A 20,971-nucleotide genomic window follows, 5' to 3' on the forward strand; every position below is an offset into this window, starting at 1 on the left:
CGTATAGAGTCGAAGGCCAATGCCCTGCAAGAAGCAGTCCAAAAATTACTGCAGTCTGGTGTGATTGTCCCAGTACCTCCATCACAAAGGGGACAGGGGTTTTACTCCAATCTATTTCTGATCCAGAAGCCAAGTGGGTCATATCGACCAATTCTCAATCTAAAAATGTTAAACAAATACATTTGGATCCCGAAGTTCCACATGGAGACGTTGCGCTCCATAATGTTGGCCATGGAACCGGGAGATTACATGGTATCTCTGGGTGTACGGGATGCTTACCTACATGTGCCTATAGCACTGTCTCATCAGTGTTACCTCAGGTTTGCCATCCTCCAGGAACATTTTCAGTTCCAAGCTCTGCCCTTCAGGCTAGCAACAGCACCCAGGGTGTTTACCAAGATCATGGTGGTTATGGCAGCTTGTCTGCGCAAACAGGGGATAAGAATATTCCCATACCTCAACGACCTGTTAATCTTAGCACATTTGCAAAATTTACTTTTGAGCCATCTTCAACAGACAATAGTTTGTCTACAGAGACTTGGGTGGCTCATAAATTGGGAAAAGTAGTCTCTGAATCCATTACAGCGGATGGTTCATTTGGGGGCCATATTGGATTCAGACCTACAGAGAGTTTTCTTACCAGAGAAAAAGATGGTCAAGGTGCAGGTCATGACTCAGGAAGCGTTGCACACCCAGACAATATCAGTCCATGCATCAATGCGACTGTTGGGTCTGATGGTATCAACCTTCGACATGGTGAAATATGTGCAATTCCACTCCAGACCATTACAGCACCTTATTCTGACCAAATGGAACGGAAATCATCAGACGATAAAAAAGCAGATGATAAAGTTTCCAGTAAATGTAAAAAGGTCTCTAGCGTGGTGGCTACAGACAGACCATTTAAACAAGGGGAGACCCTTTTGGATAAAAGAGTGGCAAGTCCTGACAACAGATGCCAGACAATGCGACAGCAGTTGCGTACCTCAATCATCAAGGAGGAACTCACAGCAAAAGATTGATGGAGGAAGTAACTCCCATTCTAAGATGAGCAGAACTCAATCTCCCAGCATTGTCAGCGGTGTTTTGTCCCAGGTGTTCTGAACTGGGAAGCGGATTTTCTCAGTCGACACATCATTCAGGAAACCGAATGGGCATTACACCCAGAAGTGTTTCAGACAATAGCGAACAGATGGAGTCTACCAGAGATAGACCTCATGGCGTCTCGTCTAAACAACAAAGTTCTGAAGTACGGATCAAGAACCAAGGATCCCGGAGCGGTCCTTGTAGATGCACTGTCAGTAGAATGGAAATTTAATCTGGCATATCTGTTCCCTCCAATATCTCTGTTACCCAGAGTAGTGAGAAAAATAAAGCAAGCAAAGGGAGCAATAATTCTAATAGCTCCAGCTTGGCTAAGAAGTAATTGGTACACAGATCTACTGAGAATGTCCGTGGAAGCACCAATACTGCTCCCTCAACGTCCAGATCTGCTAATGCAGGGTCCTTGTTGTCACAGTCATCTGGATCGTCTATCTTTGACGGCGTGGCTGTTGAAACCTCTATCCTAAAAGCTAGAGGATTTTTTAAACAAGTAATCCAAACTATGCTCCGAGCAAGAAAGCCTTCTTCAGCTCGTGTATATTAGAATATGGCAAGCCTATATTCATTGGTGTACTGAAAAAAGTTTGAATCCGAGATCTTTTAAAGTATCCAGGATTTTGGATTTCCTTCAAGCAGGATTGGAAAAAGGTTTGAAAGTAGCTTCCTTGAGAGTTCAAGTATCAGCATTAACTGTATGGTTTCAGCGAAAGATTGATGATTTACAGGATGTACATACTTTCTTTCAGGGAGTGGTACATATTCAACCTTCATTTGTTCCTCCTGCAGCTCCCTGGGATTTGAATTTAGTTCTTGAATTCCTCCAGGGACCTCCGTTTGAACCACTTAAGAGAGCAGATCTTAAATGGTTAACAGCTAAAGTACTTTTTCTACTGGCAATGGCGTCAGCCAGAAGAGAGTCAGATTTAGAAGCATTATCATGTAAGTCTCCTTTCCTAAGTTTTTTTACAGACAGAGCAGTTCTTAGAACTAGATCTGGTTATCTTCCGAAGGTGGTGTCAAAGTTTCACCTTAATAAAGAGATTGTAGTCCCAGCTTTTCAGGTATCGGGACTTTCTGCGGGAGAAGCGTCGCTGGATGTAGTACGAGCTTTAAGAATCTACATAGATCGTACTAGTGCCATCAGAAAAACAGATTCTCTCTTCATCCTCTACGGATTTCATAGAAGAGGATGGCCTGCTAGTAAACCGTAGTGATGAGCGGGTTCGGTTTTACTCGGTTTTACTCGGTTCTTAAAACGGCATCTTATTGGCTATCCAAAACACGTGACATCGGTGAGCCAATAAGATGCCGTTTTGAGAACCGAGTAAAACCGAACCCGCTCATCACTAGTAAACAGACGCTCGCAAGATGGGTCCGAATGGTAATATCAGAAGCTTATTCTCATGCAGATCTCCCTACTCCGGCTAATGTCTCTGCTCACTCTACACGTAAGGTAGGTCCTTCATGGGCAGCACAACAGGGTGCTTCAGCAGAACAGATTTGTAAGGCAGCCACATGGTCTTCCATAAACACATTCATCAGACATTATGCCTTGGATACTTTTGACTCTCATGATGCAGACTTCGGGCGAAAGGTCCTCCTGTGTAATCAGGAGTGTCCCAACCACTAAAACTGGCTTTGGGAATCCCAATGTTATCCTGTGGATAACCTGTGGACCCAGCCTGAGAAATAGACATTATGGTAAGAACTTACCGTGGATAACGTAATTTCTTTTATATCAACAGGTATCCACAGGGATCCCACCCTGACGCACCTGATTTGAGGATCTTAACAATCATTAAACCTCTTCCCTCTTGTATGGAAGGGTGTGCATGTGTGTTCTTATCGCCTAAATAGGTTTCTACCTGATGCTCCTGCCTAATCGCTGTGGAAAGAACTGATTTGACTGAGTGAGTGGGCGGGATTATACGGTGAAGCCCCGATGCATCCTGGGAGGCCAGAAAGCTTGTGACTGTTTGGTGCCATTTCCGCTGTCGCTCCGGCATATCCCAATGTTATCCTGTGGATACCTGTGGACATAAGAGAAATTACGTTATCAACGGTAAGTTCTTACCATAACGTCTATTTCTCATACGTCCTAGAGGATGCTGGGGTCATCATAGAAACATGGGGTTATACCAAAGCTCTAGAACGGGCGGGAGAGTGCGGATGACTCTGCAGCACCGATTGAACAACTGAAGGTCTTCATCGGCCAAGGTGTCAAACTTGTAGAACTTTGCAAATGTGTTTGACTCAGACTAAATAGCTGCTCGGCAAAGTTGCAAAGCCGAGGCCCCCCCGGGCAGCCACCCAGGACGAGCCCATCTTTCTAGTAGAATGGGCTTTCACCGATTCCGGTAACGGCAATCCAGCCGTGGAATGAGCATGCTGAATCGTGTCACAGATCCAGCGTGCAATGGTCTGCTTGGAAGCAGGACACCCAACCTTGTTGGGAGCATACAGGACAAACAGAGCCTCTGTTTTCCTAATCTGAGCCGTTCTGGCGAAATAAATCTTCAAAGCTCTGACCACATCCAGAGATTTTGACTCAGCGAAAGGCGTCCGTAGCCACAAGCACCACAATAGGTTAGTTCATGTGGAAAGAGGAAACCACTTTCGGTAGAAATTGTTGACGTGTCCTCAATTCAGCTCTATTTTTATGGAAGATCATATAAGGGCCCTTGTGAGACAAGGCCGCTAACTCAGACACCCGCCTTGCAGATGCCAAGGCCAACAGGATGACCACTTTCCAAGTGAGGAATTTCAACTCCACCTTCCGTAAAGGTTCAAATCAATGTGATTGAAGGACCTGCAACACCACATTAAGATCCCATGGTGCCACTGGAGGCACAAATGGAGGTTGGATGTGCAACATTCCTTTTACGAAAGTCTGAACTTCTGGAAGGGAGGCCAATTGTTTCTGAAATAAAACCGATAAGGCCGAAATCTGTTCCTTAATTGAGCCCTATTTTAGGCCCGCATTCACACCTGCTTGTAGAAAATGGGGAAAATGTCCTAGTCGAAACTCTTCCGTAGGAGCCCCCTTGGATTCACACCAAGAAACATATTTTCTCCAAATACGGTGGTAATGTTTAGACGTTACCTTTTCTGGCCTGAATAAGTGTGGGAATGACTTCACTGGGAATACCCTTACGGGCTAGGATTTTGCGCTCAACCGCCATGCCGTCAAACGTAGCCGCGGTAAGTCCTGATACACGCACGGCCCCTGTTGTAACAGGCCCTTAACTCCAGAATATTTATGTGGAAACAAGTTTCCTGACTTGACCATCTTCCTTGGAAGTTTTCTCCCATTGTGACTGCCCCCTAGCCTCGGAGGCTTGCAACCGTGGTCACTAGGATTCAGTCCTGTATCCCGAACCTGCGCCCCTCTAGGAGGTTAGAGCTGTGCAGCCACCACAGGAGTGATATCCTGGTCTTGGAAGACAGGATTATCCTCCGGTGTAGGTGGGACCTGGACCACTTGTCCAACAGGTCCCACTGGAACACTCTGCATGGAACCTGCCAAACTGAATGGCCTCTTAGGCCGCAACCATCTTCCCCAGCAACCGAATGCATTAATGGATTGACATTCTTGCTGGTTTCAGAATTAGTTTGACCAGACTCTGAAGTTCCAGAGCCTTGTCCACTGGAAGAAATACTCTCTGTAGTTCTGTGTCCAATATTCCCAAAAACGACAACTGCGTCATCGGCATCAACTGTGATTTTGGCAAATTTAGGAGCCAACCATGTTGCTGAAGAACTGTCAGGGAGAGTGCAACGTTTTGCACCAACTGGTCCCTGGATCTCGCCTTTATCAGGAGATCGTCTAAGTATGGGGTAATCGTGACTCCTTGCTTGCGAAGGAGAACCATCATCACCGCCATCACTTTCGTGAAAATCCTCGGAGCCGTGGACAGACCAAACGGCAACGTCTGAAATTGGTAATGACAATCCTGTATTGCAAACCTCAGGTAAGCCTGATGCGGAGGATAAATGGGAACATGTAAGTAGGCATGTTTTATGTCCACCGACACCATAAAATCCCCTTCCTCCAGACTGGAGATCACTGCTCGGAGAGACTCCATCTTCAATTTGAATTTCTTTAGGTAGAAATTTAGGGATTTCAGGTTTAGGATTGGTCTGACCAAACCGTCCGGCTTCGGGACCACAAACAGGCTAGAATAAAAGCCTTCTCCCTGTTGTGACAGGGGAACCCTGACGATAACTTGATTTTGACACAACTTTTGTATTGCGTCGCAAACTACCTCCCTGTCCGGAAGAGAAGCTGGTAAGGCCGATTTGAAAAAACGGCGAGGGGGAACGTCTTGAAACTCCAGCTTCTACCCTTGGGATACTATTTGTAAAACCCATGGGTCTAGGTCTGAACGAACCCAAAACTGACTGAAGAGTTTGAGACGTGCCCCCACCGGTGCGGACTCCCGCATATGAGCCCCAACGTCATGCGGTTGAATTAGCAGAAGCCTGGGAGGACTTCTGCTCCTGGGAGCCTGACAAGGCTGGTGATCATTTACCTCTTCCCCTTCCTCTAGTAGCAAGGAAGGAAGAACCTCGGCCCTTCCTGTATTTATTGGGCCGAAAGGACTGCATCTGATAGTGATGCTTTTTCTTTTGTTGTGGAGGAACATAAGGTAAAAAGCATGACTTACCCGCTGTAAATTATCAAGGCCGTCACCAAATAAAGCCATACCTTTACATGGTAGAGATTCCATACTTTTCTTGGAATCGGCATCAGCATTCCATTGGTGTATCCACAACACTCGTCTAGCTAAGACTGCCGTGGCATTGGCCTTAGATCCCAAAAGACCAATATCTCTCGCAGCTTCCTTAAGGTAGGCTGCAGAGTCCTTGATATAACCCAGCATCATGAGTATCTACATCAGAAGACAAGTTGTCTGCCCACTTTTCGATAGCACTACTTACCCACGCAGACGCAATGACAGGTCTGAGTAGCGTACCTGTGGTCGCATAAATGGACTTTAACGTAGTTTCTTGTTTACGAACCGCAGGATCCTTAAGGGCCGCCGTGGCAGGTGACGGAAGAGCCACCTTTTTAGACAAATGTGACAGGGCCTTGTCCACGGTGGGGGGTGACTCCCACTTTTCCCTATCCGCCGAGGGAAACGGATAAGCTACCGTAATTCTTTTTGGAATCTCAAACTTTTTGTCAGGAGCTTCACAGAGGTTTTCAAATAGCGTGTTCAGTTCATGAGAGGGAGGAAACGTTACATCAGGTTTCCTTTCCTTATACATACAGACCCTTTTATCAGAGACAGCCGGTCCTCAGTGATATGTAATACCCCTTTAACAGCCACAATTATGTACTGAATGCTTTATGCCAATTTTGGGTCTAATCTGGAATCGCTATAGTCGACACTGGAATCAGTGTCTGTGTCGATATCAGTGTCTGCCAATTGGGCCAGTGTACGTTTCTGTGACCCTGAGGGGACCTGACTTTGCAGTAACATATCTTCTGCAGATTTCTTCCATGCCTGTGTCTGAGACTCAGACTTATCTAGCCTCTTGCTAATAAGAGCCACATTAGCATTCAAGGTGTTCAACACATTTATCCAATCCGACGTCGCCGGTGCCGACAGGGTCACCGCTGCAGCCGTTTGTGTCCCTAATACAGCCTCCTCCTGGGAAGAGCCTTCATCCTCAGACATGTCGACACACGTGCACCAAACACCCACAGACACACCGGGCATATAGGGGACAGACCCACAGTAAAGCCTGTCAGAGAGACACAGAGGGGATTTGCCAGTTCACACCCCAGCGTCCAATCAGCAGTTCTGAAGCGCCCAATAAACGCCAAATAAGCGCTTTTTATATAAAGTATATTGCTCCAAATTTAGCCAGTGACCCCCCCCCCCCCCCCTGTTTTGCGCCCTGATACCTGTCAGTGTGAAGGAAGGACCAGCGTCTCTGCAGCCTGATGGAGAGAAAATGGCGCCGAGTGAGCTGTGAGGACGAAGCTTCGCCCCCTTAATGGGGCGCTTCAGTACCGCTTCTTGTATGATTATAATGGCGGGGGTTTTGGGACAGTACCTCTGCACTAATGTCCCCTCTTGCCAGATGTCCACTGAGGATTTATTAGATGCCCAGGACGCCCCCCCCCCCCCCCCCCCCGCGCACCCTGTAGTGCTGCATGTATGTGGGAGCTTGGCGCACAGCGTCCGCACGCTGCAGTACCTCAGATAAATGCCGTCACTGAAGTCTTCTTTTCTTCATCTACTCACCTGTCTTCTGACTTCTGGCTCTGAAAGGGGGTGACGGCGGGCTGCGGGTGTGAGCATCTAGGCATACCCAGCGATCAGCACCCTCAGGAGCTAATGGTGTCCTGTAGCCAGAAGCAGAGCCCTTGAGCTCACTGGAAGTGGGTGATACTCCTCTCCCCTAAGTCCCACGAAGCAGGGAGTCTGTTGCCAGCAGCCTCCCTGAACATAAAAAACCTAACATAAGTCTTGTCAGAGAAACTCTGTAGAGCTCCCTGCAGTGCATCCAGTCTCACTGGGCACAATTATAAAACGAGTCTGGAGGAGGGGCATAGAGGGAGGAGCCAGTTCACACCCTTTCAAAGTCTTAAAGTTCCCATGTCTCCTGCGGATCCCGTCTATACCCCATGGTTCTATGATGACCCTAGCATCCTCTAGGACGTATGAGAAAATATATTTTCCATACCTCGTTGATCTTTTAATCCTGACACAGATGCAGGAGTTGCTCTTATGTAATCTGCGACAGACAATAACATGTCTGCAGAACCATGGGTGGCTCATAAATTGGGAAAAATTGTTTCTGGTTCCGTCACAACAGATGACTCATTTGGGGCTGGTACTGGATTCAGGTCTTCAGAGAGTAAGTTTAAATCTGAACAAGATATCCAAGGTTCACTCAAGGATTCAGGACTTGTTACACAGTGAAATGGTATCCATTCACGCAGCAATGCGGGTGATGGGTTTGATGGTATCAACGTTCGACATGGTGGAGTATTCACAATTCCACTCAAGGCCTCTGCAGCTTCTGATTCTTGCCAAATGGCATGGGTTGCATCAGACAATAAAAACACAGACCCTGTCTCTTACAATAGAAGTAAGAAGGTCATTAGCCCGGTGGCTACAGACATCCCATCTGGACAAGGGTAGACCCCTTTGGATATCAGATTGGGAAATTCTGATGATAGATTCCAGTCTTCAGGGCTGGGGAGCAGTGTCAGAAATGTGTTTTCAGGGGCAATGGACCAGGGAAGAAAGTTGCCTGCCAATAAACATATTGGAACTTTGGGCCATATATATGGCACTGATTCAGGCAAAGGACATTTTTCGGAGAAAACCAGTCCAGATCTGCTCAGGCAATGCAACGGCAGTAGCGTACCTCAACCATCAGGGAGGAACTCGAAGCCGGAAAGCGATGGAGGAGGTAAGTCACATACTAAAGTGGGCAGAACTTCATCATCCAGCCTTGTCCACAGTGTTCGTACTGGGAGTCCTAAACTGGGAAGCGGACTTTCTCAGTCGACACGCCATTCAGGAAAATGAATGGTCTCTACACCCGGAGGTCTTCCAGACGCTAGTAGACAAGTGGGGGTTTCCAGAGATAGATCGCATTGCATCCCATCTGAACAACAAAGTTTTTGCTTATGGGGCAAGAACAAAGGATCCCAGAGCGATCTTTGTGGATGCCCTGTCGGTCCCATGGGACTTTCATCTGGTTTATGTGTTTCCTTCAATCACCCTATTACCCATGGTGGTGAGAAAGATAAAGCAAGGGAAAAGTGCCGTGATACTAATAGCTCCGGCTTGACCCAGGAGACATTGATACACAGATCTGCTGAGTATGTCGATGGGTGTTCCACTTCTGTTCCCTCAACATCCAGATCTACTGATGCAGGGTCCTTGTTATCACAGACATCTGGATCGACTGTCTTTGATGGCGTGGCTCTTGAAACATCTATCCTGAAGTCAAGAGGATTCTCACAACAGGTAATTCAGACTATGCTCAGAGCAAGGAAACCTTCCTCAGCTTGCATTTATCACCGAATATGGAAAACCTATATTCATTGGTGCAGTGAATTGAAAATGGACCCTAAGGCTTTCAGAGTTTCCAGGGTCTTAGCATTCCTTCAGGCTGTAATGGATAAAGGTTTGAAGGTGGCTTCCTTGAGAGTGCAAGTGTTGGCATTGACTGTATGGTTCCAAAAGAAAATTGCCAATTTACAGGATGTGCGTACTTTTTTCCAGGGAATGCTGCACATTCAACTTTTTTTGTTCCTCCTACAGTGCCTTGGGACTTAAGTCTAGTCCTGAAAGCCCTTCAAGTTGCCTCATTTGAACCACTTAATAAAGTGGATCTTAAATGGTTGACAGCTAAAGTTCTCTTTCTACTTGCTATTGCCTCAGCTAGAAAAGATTCAGATTTATGGGCATTGTTATGTCGCTCTCCTTTTCTGATATTTCATCCAGATAGAACGGTTCTCAGAACTAAATCTGGATATCTTGCTAAGGTGGTGACTAAATTCCGCCTTAAGGAAGAAATTGTTGTACCAACTTTTCAAGGGCCAGGTCTTTCTGTGGGAGATGCATCTTTGGATGTAGTCAGGGCTTTAAGGATCAACGTGGATCGTACCAGTGCCATCAGAAAGACAGATTTTCTCTTTGTTTTCTACGGATTTCACAAGAGAGGATGGCCTGCTGACAAGCAAACACTAGCGAGGTGGCTTAGAATGACGATTTCAGAAGCATATTCTCAAGCTGATCTCCCTAATCCAGCTAGTGTCTCTGCTCACTCTACTCGTAAGGTAGGTCCGTCGTGGGCAGCACAACGTGGTGCTTCAGCGGAACACATATGTAAGGCAGCCACACGGTCTTCCATTAACACATTCATTAGACATTATGCCTTTGATACCTTTGCCTCAGGATGCTGCATTCGGGCGAAGGATTCTCCTTTCCAGTCTGGAGCGTCCCCTTCACTAAATTGCTTTGGGAAATCCCATTGTTATCCTGTGGATAACTGTGGACCCTGCCAGAGAAATATACGTTATGGTAAGTCCACAGGATCCATAGGGATCCCACCCTGACTCACCTGATCTGAGGATCCTTTTACTCACTGGCCTCTTCCTTCTTGTACGGAAGGGTGTGCATGTGTGTTCTTATCGCCTGATTAAGGCTCTCTATGATGCTCCAGCCTTGAGCTTTGGAATACAACTGATTTGCCTGAGCAAGGAGGCGGGGATATATGGACGGGACCCGTTGCAAGCTGGGAGGCTGTCGCTTCATCATATCCCATTGTTATTTTGTGGATCCTGTGGACTTAGGAAGAATACTGATATCAACGGTAAGTTCTTACCATAACGTATATTCCCTTGGGTGGAATAGACGCCTTTTGGCCAGCGTCACAGGAGAAATATCCGAAAATAGCTGCATATTATCCAGGCACTCAGCTGTGGATGAGGAAGACAAAGCAGCCTGTAGGATACGTTCTTTAATATGAAGAAAGCAGAGTGTCCCTCGGAGCTTGGATAGGGGCCTGTTTGGACTTTGGGAGCCTATGGATCTTATCAATAAGAAGGTCCGCAGCAGAAGCCTTCGGTGAAAGTTTCTGACAAGAGGACCGTGGCATAATCATAAAGCTCAGCATTTGTAACAGAATCTGGAACGCCCATTATTCTGATATTATTTCTCCGAGACCAGTCTTCTAAATCAATGACTTTATCACGAATAGAGACCAGGTCTTCCTGAAGGGTGTCATGAGCTGAGATCAGATCTTTGTGAGACACAACAATCTCTTTCATCTTAGTCTGTACGAGTGCCAATCTCCCTGATATCAGACCTCAAAGCTTAAACATGATGTAATGCAACGCAAATAACACAGTAATAACCGATAAATTCCACTAGAGGTCAGCGTGATACAGACGTGAAGCTCTCGACACAGAGAGACACAAATGGCAAAATATATTCAGTGGATAAATCCACAAAATAACACACTGTGAGGTTGTAATCAGAGTGTAATGAGCTGTACTCAGACGATACTTGATACTGGGCTCTGCATGTAGACTGAGAGGAAGTAGATTATAGTGGTACCATATAAATAGAAGGTAGTTTCACCTCCAGGCAAATGCTTCAATTTAGTGTAGTGACCCCGGTCCAGCCGCCAGGACACTTATTTAGCAGTTTATATCAATTTTACTCCTTATTGAAGGCAGAAGGCAAAGCATGCGATGGCCGGGTACCAGGATCCAAAATGGCAGCCACCTCACCTCCCAATATCACCGCAGGGCTCCGGTGACTGTGGGCAGCCCCTTCTGTCCTCAGTAGTAACGGGAGCTGCGCACCTGTGTTAGCAGGAGAGTAAGTGCTCCCGCCTGAGCCAAAAGCGCCTCCAAGTCAGGTGGCCGGAGCGTGCAGGAAAGACTAGGCACACTTAGCCCCAGAATACAGCCAGTGGCTTCAGCGGCGTCACTAGGCTGCGGTAATGAACAGTGCGCGGAGCGAGCAGCTTTAGGGCAGTAGGAGTGGTGGAATTAATAGATTGGGTCTTGGTCCCAGCGGCGGCTGAGAGCTATCAGGTAGGGTAGATAAGAAGCCACTTAGTGAGGAGAGCTCCAGAAAGCACGTCTGGATGGACTCAGGCCACGCCCCTCTTATTTATTATTTTATATACTAACAGGGGTGACAGGTGTGGTACAGCCCTGCAAAGACAGATCCAATCTCTTTCTCATCAGACTCTGCTGTCTTCCCTGCACTCTCACTCAGATGTTCACTGCTGCCAGTAGCACACGTATGAGAAGCAGAAGTATGGCGGCAGCTGTATAGATTCTGATATGTAATTCTCTGTATCATACTTACTGTGCACACCATCATCCTTATTACTATTGAGAGTATAGAGGTAAGACACTGATGATAGGGGTGTAACAGGGTATTATAACCTAGCAGATGATGATGATGATGATGATTGCAGTGTATTATATGGTGTATTGCATGTAAAATTCCTTGTTCCACACCTACTCTGCTATAGCAATATACCTTATATAAGGGTGAGTAACACATGTACAGGCTTACCAGTGTATGAGCACACACATAAAGGAATGCTACCTTACCAATGCTTCCAGGAGTAACGTTAGGAGACATTTCTCTGATCCATCAGCTCATATGACTGATGTTATTGTTCATCTAGAATCTCCAATTCATACGATATGTTTCCCATCCATTGTTTTACATTGGTGCTGACATAGGACTTGCCGAGGGACTACGTCTCCATTTATACTTCATGGTTCGTTACCAGTACAAGAGAGAGCTATATCTAAGTCTTATTATAATATTACATTTGTTATTGTGAGTGTTCTCACGAGGGTGGACACAATGATAATCTGAGACACAATATTATAAAGCCTTCATTAAAAGTTATGTTTTATTATACACACACATTTACAATTAAGTGTCCCAGAGAGTCGTCTTCTCCTATTGTTTACAAGATTAATATTGTTACAGAAAATGTCACATTTCCATAATGTATTTTATTTCCAGCAGGTGGACACACAAGCAGGAATATCTCAGAAGGACATCTAATGTTATCCCCGGATTGTGACATAAAAGATAATGACAGTAGACAGGATTCTCCAGGAGATAACCCCATTACCCCAATTATACATCTAGCTCTATCAGCTGAGCCCTCTGATCCTGGGAAATGTTCTCCTGATCACTCTGATATTGGTGCATCTGTTACAGCTCTGACAGTAGATACAGTGTTTCCTTGTTCTATAGATGCCAAATGTTTTACACAGAACACAAAGCCTATTAACCCACACACAGGTAAGGCAGTTGAGAGGCCACTGATATGTTCTGAGTGTGGGAAATGTTTTACATACAAATCACAGCTTGTTATACATCAGAAAAGTCACACAGGTGAGAAGCCATTTTCTTGCTCTGAGTGTGGGAAATGTTTTGCACAGAAATCACATCTTATTAATCATGAGAGAAGTCACACAGGTGAGAGGCCATTTTCTTGCTCTGAGTGTGGGAAATGTTTTGCATGGAAATCACATCTTGTTATACATCAGAAAAGTCACACAGGCGAGAGGCCATTTTCTTGCTCTGAGTGTGGGAAATGTTTTGCACGGAAATCACATCTTGTTATACATCAGAAAAGTCACACAGGCGAGAGGGCATTTTCTTGCTCTGAGTGTGGGAAATGTTTTGCACAGAAATCACATCTTATTAATCATGAGAGAAGTCACACAGGTGAGAGGCCATTTTCTTGCTCTGAGTGTGGGAAATGTTTTGCACTCAAATCAGATCTTGTTAGACATCAGAGAAGTCACACAGGTGAGAAGCCGTTTTCTTGCTCTGAGTGTGGGAAATATTTTGCATGGAAATCACATCTTGTTATACATCAGAAAAGTCACACAGGCGAGAGGCCATTTTCTTGCTCTGAGTGTGGGAAATGTTTTGCACGGAAATCACATCTTGTTATACATCAGAAAAGTCACACAGGCGAGAGGGCATTTTCTTGCTCTGAGTGTGGGAAATGTTTTGCACTCAAATCAGAACTTGTTAGACATCAGAGAAGTCACACAGGTGAGAAGCCATTTTCTTGCTCGGAGTGTGGGAAATGTTTTGCACAGAAATCACATCTTATTAATCATGAGAGAAGTCACACAGGTGAGAAGCCATTTTCTTGCTCGGAGTGTGGGAAATGTTTTGCACAGAAATCACATCTTATTAATCATGAGAGAAGTCACACAGGTGAGAAGCCATTTTCTTGCTCGGAGTGTGGGAAATGTTTTGCACTCAAATCAGATCTTGTTAGACATCAGAGAAGTCACACTGGTGAGAAGCCATTTTTTTGCTCTGAGTGTGGGAAATGTTTTGCACTCAAATCAGAACTTGTTAGACATCAGAGAAGTCACACAGGTGAGAAGCCATTTTCTTGCTCGGAGTGTGGGAAATGTTTTGCACAGAAATCACATCTTATTAATCATGAGAGAAGTCACACAGGTGAGAGGCCATTTTCTTGCTCTGAGTGTGGGAAATGTTTTGCACTCAAATCAGATCTTGTTAGACATCAGAGAAGTCACACTGGTGAGAAGCCATTTTTTTGCTCTGAGTGTGGGAAATGTTTTGCACTCAAATCAAATCTTCTTATACATCTCAGAAGTCACACAGGTAAGAATCCATTTTCTTGCTCTGAGTGTGGGAAATGTTGTCTAACAAGATGTGATTTACTTACACATCACAGAAGTCACACAGGTGAGAAGCCATTTCTATACTCTGAGAAATAAATCATCTCTTGTTGCACACAATAGGCATCACTCAGGTGAGGAACCATTTTAATCTTCTGGAGTATACTTATCATTGCCATGCGTTGTTCTTCAAGGTTCTTATCCTATCCTATGCTTTTTGCAATATACATGCTACTGGTGGGTGAAATAATCTTCACACCACGTACAGCAATATATGCTTTATGGCAGGCATGTCCAAACTGCGGCCCTCCAGCTGTTGAGAAACTACACATCCCAGCATGCCCTGACACAGCTGTAGCATTCTCTGACAGCAAATCTGTGTCAGGGCATGCTGGGATATGTAGTTTCACAACAGCTGGAGGGCCGCAGTTTGGATATGCCTGCTTTATGGGGTGCTAGGCTGTGTGCACATAGCATATGAGCAGCAACCACAATTTGGGACAGCACCTTTAAGCGTATTTTCTTCTAAAACACACTTACGGGACATATTATGAAAGATCTATTTCTGGAAATAGTTATCATGGTAACACATGCCAGGTGATTTTTAATGGTTGTTGAAATTAGGAAAAATGTTAGATGACATGTATACGTGAATTTTACATAGTGAAAGTAGTTTGTTGTTAAAAAATAATAATATTTTGTCTTGAATAAAACCAGATGGTTATTTATTATACAGGCGTCTTCATTCATATATGCGCCATCTAGTATTATAGCGCCAGTAGTCATCTTTTCTTTCTGAAATAACCAGATGTCATGCCCTCATCTACCACTGCTATGCAGATGACCTGTTCTTTTCTCCGGGTACTGAGTACCCAGTACCAATCCTAAATGGTTGTCTAGCTGAGCTCCAGGTGTGGGTGATGCCAGTTGGCTGTGACTCAGTCCTTGTGAAACAGGTCCATATGGTAGAAGTTCACCAACAAAGGGCAGGGCTACAGCTCAGCTTTACCTACCAACCAGACTTACCACATAACACCCATTCTCTGTTCCTTTCACCGGCTGCCTATAAGATGGTGACTATTACATAATCTTACTGACTCTCCCAGTCCTACATGACCAGGGTCCATGTACCAGAAGCAGCTTCTGCCTCCTTACTGACTTACTGTAGGCCCCTATTACATAATCTTACTGACTCTCCCAGCCCTACATGACCAGGGTCCATGTACCAGAAGCAGCTTCTGCCTCATTACTGACTTACTGTAGGCCCCTATTACATAATCTTACTGACTCTCCCAGCCCTACATGACCAGGGTCCATGTACCAGAAGCAGCTTCTGCCTCCTTACTGACTTACTGTAGGCCCCTATTACACAATCTTACTGACTCTCCCAGCCCTACATGACCAGGGTCCATGTACCAGAAGCAGCTTCTGCCTCCTTACTGACTTACTGTAGGGCCCTATTACATAATCTTACTGACTCTCCCAGCCCTACATGACCAGGGTCCATGTACCAGAAGCAGCTTCTGCCTCCTTACTGACTTAATGTAGGCCCCTATTACATAATCTTACTGACTCTCCCAGCCCTACATGACCAGGGTCCATGTACCAGAAGCAGCTTCTGCCTCCTTACTGACTTACTGTAGGCCCCTATTACACAATCTTACTGACTCTCCCAGCCCTACATGACCAGGGTCCATGTACCAGAAGCAGCTTCTGCCTCCTTACTGACTTACTGTAGGCCCTATTACATAATCTTACTGACTCTCCCAGCCCTACATGACCAGGGTCCATGTACCAGAAGCAGCTTCTGCCTCCTTACTGACTTACTGTAGGCCCCTATTACACAATCTTACTGACTCTCCCAGCCCTACATGACCAGGGTCCATGTACCAGAAGCCGCTTCTGCCTCCTTACTGACTTACTGTAGGCCCCTATAATACAATCTTACTGACTCTCCCAGCCCTACATGACCAGGGTCCATGTACCAGAAGCATCTTCTGCCTCCTTACTGACTTAATGTAGGCCCCTATTACATAATCTTACTGATTTACTGTAGTCCCCTATTACATAATCTTACTGACTCTCCCAGCCCTACATGACCAGGGTCCATGTACCAGAAGCAGCTTCTGCCTCCTTACTGACTTACTGTAGGGCCCTATTACATAATCTTACTGACTCTCCCAGCCCTACATGACCAGGGTCCATGTACCAGAAGCAGCTTCTGCCTCCTTACTGACTTACTGTAGTCCCCTATTACATAATCTTACTGACTCTCCCAGCCCTACATGACCAGGGTCCATGTACCAGAAGCAGCTTCTGCCTCCTTACTGACTTACTGTAGTCCCCTATTACATAATCTTACTGACTCTCCCAGCCCTACATGACCAGGGTCCATGTACCAGAAGCATCTTCTGCCTCCTTACTGACTTAATGTAGGCCCCTATTACACACTCTTACTGACTCTCCCAGCCCTACATGACCAGGGTCCATGTACCAGAAGCAGCTTCTGCCTCCTTACTGACTTACTGTAGTCCCCTATTACATAATCTTACTGACTCTCCCAGCCCTACATGACCAGGGTCCATGTACCAGAAGCATCTTCTGCCTCCTTACTGATTTAATGTAGGCCCCTATTACACACTCTTACTGACTCTCCCAGCCCTACATGACCAGGGTCCATGTACCAGAAGCAGCTTCTGCCTCCTTACTGACTTACTGTAGTCCCCTATTACATAATCTTACTGACTTCTCCCAGCCCTACATGACCAAGGTCCATGTACCAGAAGCAGCTTCTGCTTCCTTACTGACTTACTGTAGTCCCCTATTACATAATCTTTCTGACTCTCCCAGCCCTACATGACCAGGGTCCATGTACCAGAAGCATCTTCTGCCTCCTTACTGACAATGTAGGCCCCTATTACACACTCTTACTGACTCTCCCAGCCCTACATGACCAGGGTCCATGTACCAGAAGCAGCTTCTGCCTCCTTACTGACATACTGTAGGCCCCTATAATACAATCTTACTGACTCTACCAGCCCTACATGACCAGGGTCCATGTACCAGAAGCCTCTTCTGCCTCCTTACTGACTTAATGTAGGCCCCTATTACACAATCTTACTGACTCTCCCAGCCCTACATGACCAGGGTCCATGTACCAGAAGCAGCTTCTGCCTCCTTACTGACTTACTGTAGGGCCCTATTACATAATCTTACTGACTCTCCCAGCCCTACATGACCAGGGTCCATGTACCAGAAGCAGCTTCTGCCTCCTTACTGACTTACTGTAGTCCCCTATTACATAATCTTACTGACTCTCCCAGCCCTACATGACCAGGGTCCATGTACCAGAAGCATCTTCTGCCTCCTTACTGACTTAATGTAGGCCCCTATTACATAATCTTACTGACTTACTGTAGTCCCCTATTACATAATCTTACTGACTCTCCCAGCCCTACATGACCAGGGTCCATGTACCAGAAGCAGCTTCTGCCTCCTTACTGACTTACTGTAGGCATCCTATTACATAATCTTACAGACTCTCCCAGCCCTACATGACCGGGGTCCATGTACCAGAAGCAGCTTCTGCCTCCTTACTGACTTACTGTAGGCCCCTATTACATAATCTTACTGACTCTCCCAGCCCTACATGACCAGGGTCCATGTACCAGAAGCAGCTTCTGCCTCCTTACTGACTTACTGTAGGCCCCTATTACATAATCTTACTGACTCTCCCAGCCCTACATGACCAGGGTCCATGTACCAGAAGCAGCTTCTGCCTCCTTACTGACTTACTGTAGGCCCCTATTACATAATCTTACTGACTCTCCCAGCCCTACATGACCAGGGTCCATGTACCAGAAGCAGCTTCTGCCTCCTTACTGACTTACTGTAGCGCCCTATTACAGAATCTTACTGACTCTCCCAGCCCTACATGACCAGGGTCCATGTACCAGAAGCAGCTTCTGCCTCCTTACTGACTTACTGTAGGCCCCTATTACATAATCTTACTGACTCTCCCAGCCCTACATGACCAGGGTCCATGTACCAGAAGCAGCTTCTGCCTCCTTACTGACTTACTGTAGGCCCCTATTACAGAATCTTACTGACTCTCCCAGCCCTACATGACCAAGGTCCATGTACCAGAAGCAGCTTCTGCCTCCTTACTGACTTAATGTAGGCCCCTATTACATAATCTTACTGACTCTCCCAGCCCTACATGACCAGGGTCCATGTACCAGAAGCAGCTTCTGCCTCCTAACTGACTTACTGTAGGCCCCTATAATACAATCTTACTGACTCTCCCAGCCCTACATGACCAGGGTTCATGTACCAGAAGCATCTTCTGCCTCCTTACTGACTTACTGTAGTCCCCTATTACATAATCTTACTGACTCTCCCAGCCCTACATGACCAGGGTCCATGTACCAGAAGCAGCTTCTGCCTCCTTACTGACTTACTGTAGGCACCTATTACATAATCTTACTGACTCCCAGCCCTACATGACCAGGGTCCATGTACCAGAAGCAGTTTCTGCCTCCTTACTGACTTACTGTAGGCCCCTATTACATAATCTTACTGACTCTCCCAGCCCTACATGACCAGGGTCCATGTACCAGAAGCATCTTCTGCCTCCTTACTGACTTAATGTAGGCCCCTATTACATAATCTTACTGACTCTCCCAGCCCTACATGACCAGGGTCCATGTACCAGAAGCAGCTTCTGCCTCCTTACTGACTTACTGTAGGCCCCCTATTACATAATCTTACTGACTCTCCCAGCCCTACATGACCAGGGTCCATGTACCAGAAGCAGCTTCTGCCTCCTTACTGACTTACTGTAGGGTCCTATTACATAATCTTACTGACTCTCCCAGCCCTACATGACCAGGGTCCATGTACCAGAAGCAGCTTCTGCCTCCTTACTGACATACTGTAGGCCCCTATAATACAATCTTACTGACTCTCCCAGCCCTACATGACCAGGGTCCATGTACCAGAAGCCTCTTCTGCCTCCTTACTGACTTAATGTAGGCCCCTATTACACAATCTTACTGACTCTCCCAGCCCTACATGACCAGGGTCCATGTACCAGAAGCAGCTTCTGCCTCCTTACTGACTTACTGTAGGGCCCTATTACATAATCTTACTGACTCTCCCAGCCCTACATGACCAGGGTCCATGTACCAGAAGCAGCTTCTGCCTCCTTACTGACTTACTGTAGTCCCCTATTACATAATCTTACTGACTCTCCCAGCCCTACATGACCAGGGTCCATGTACCAGAAGCATCTTCTGCCTCCTTACTGACTTAATGTAGGCCCCTATTACATAATCTTACTGACTTACTGTAGTCCCCTATTACATAATCTTACTGACTCTCCCAGCCCTACATGACCAGGGTCCATGTACCAGAAGCAGCTTCTGCCTCCTTACTGACTTACTGTAGTCCCCTATTACATAATCTTACTGACTCTCCCAGCCCTACATGACCAGGGTCCATGTACCAGAAGCAGCTTCTGCCTTCTTACTGACTTACTGTAGGCACCTATTACATAATCTTACTGACTCCCAGCCCTACATGACCAGGGTCCATGTACCAGAAGCAGTTTCTGCCTCCTTACTGACTTACTGTAGGCCCCTATTACATAATCTTACTGAATCTCCCAGCCCTACATGACCAGGGTCTATGTACCAGAAGCAGCTTCTGCCTCCTTACTGTAGTCCCCTATTACACACTCTTACTGACTCTCCCAGCCCTACATGACCAGGGTCCATGTACCAGAAGCAGCTTCTGCCTCCTTACTGACTTACTGTAGGCATCCTATTACATAATCTTACAGACTCTCCCAGCCCTACATGACCGGGGTCCATGTACCAGAAGCAGCTTCTGCCTCCTTACTGACTTACTGTAGGCCCCTATTACATAATCTTACTGACTCTCCCAGCCCTACATGACCAGGGTCCATGTACCAGAAGCAGCTTCTGCCTCCTTACTGACTTACTGTAGGCCCCTATTACATAATCTTACTGACTCTCCCAGCCCTACATGACCAGGGTCCATGTACCAGAAGCAGCTTCTGCCTCCTTACTGACTTACTGTAGGCCCCTATAATACAATCTTACTGACTCTCCCAGCCCTACATGACCAGGGTTCATGTACCAGAAGCATCTTCTGCCTCCTTACTGACTTACTGTAGTCCCCTATTACATAATCTTACTGACTCTCCCAGCCCTACATGACCAGGGTCCATGTACCAGAAGCAGCTTCTGCCTCCTGACTGACTTACTGTAGGCACCTATTACATAATCTTACTGACTCCCAGCCCTACATGACCAGGGTCCATGTACCAGAAGCAGTTTCTGCCTCCTTACTGACTTACTGTAGGCCCCTATTACATAATCTTACTGACTCTCCCAGCCCTACATGACCAGGGTCCATGTACCAGAAGCATCTTCTGCCTCCTTACTGACTTAATGTAGGCCCCTATTACATAATCTTACTGACTCTCCCAGCCCTACATGACCAGGGTCCATGTACCAGAAGCAGCTTCTGCCTCCTTACTGACTTACTGTAGGCCCCCTATTACATAATCTTACTGACTCTCCCAGCCCTACATGACCAGGGTCCATGTACCAGAAGCAGCTTCTGCCTCCTTACTGACTTACTGTAGGG

The 20,971-nt window shown here is 46.2% G+C and overlaps 2 protein-coding genes across 2 annotated transcripts in view; one reads left to right on the forward strand and one right to left on the reverse strand.

Annotated features, from left to right (window-relative positions):
- LOC134983862 (zinc finger protein 585A-like) overlaps positions 1 to 20,971 on the reverse strand; it is a 139,670-nt gene that overhangs the window by 82,478 nt on the left and 36,221 nt on the right. The gene's annotated exons all lie outside the window — the stretch shown is intronic.
- The window catches only part of LOC134983856 (oocyte zinc finger protein XlCOF7.1-like), a 138,659-nt gene that overhangs the window by 9,139 nt on the left and 108,549 nt on the right, over positions 1 to 20,971 (forward strand). Inside the window, exon 4 of the mRNA XM_063949474.1 lies at positions 12,642 to 14,279. Coding sequence (XP_063805544.1) covers positions 12,642 to 14,279 — 1,638 coding nt within the window. The remainder of the gene's footprint in view (positions 1 to 12,641; positions 14,280 to 20,971) is intronic.

Source organism: Pseudophryne corroboree, assembly GCF_028390025.1.
Source record: "Pseudophryne corroboree isolate aPseCor3 chromosome 3 unlocalized genomic scaffold, aPseCor3.hap2 SUPER_3_unloc_27, whole genome shotgun sequence".
In the NCBI taxonomy this organism is placed as follows: Eukaryota; Metazoa; Chordata; class Amphibia; order Anura; family Myobatrachidae; genus Pseudophryne; species Pseudophryne corroboree.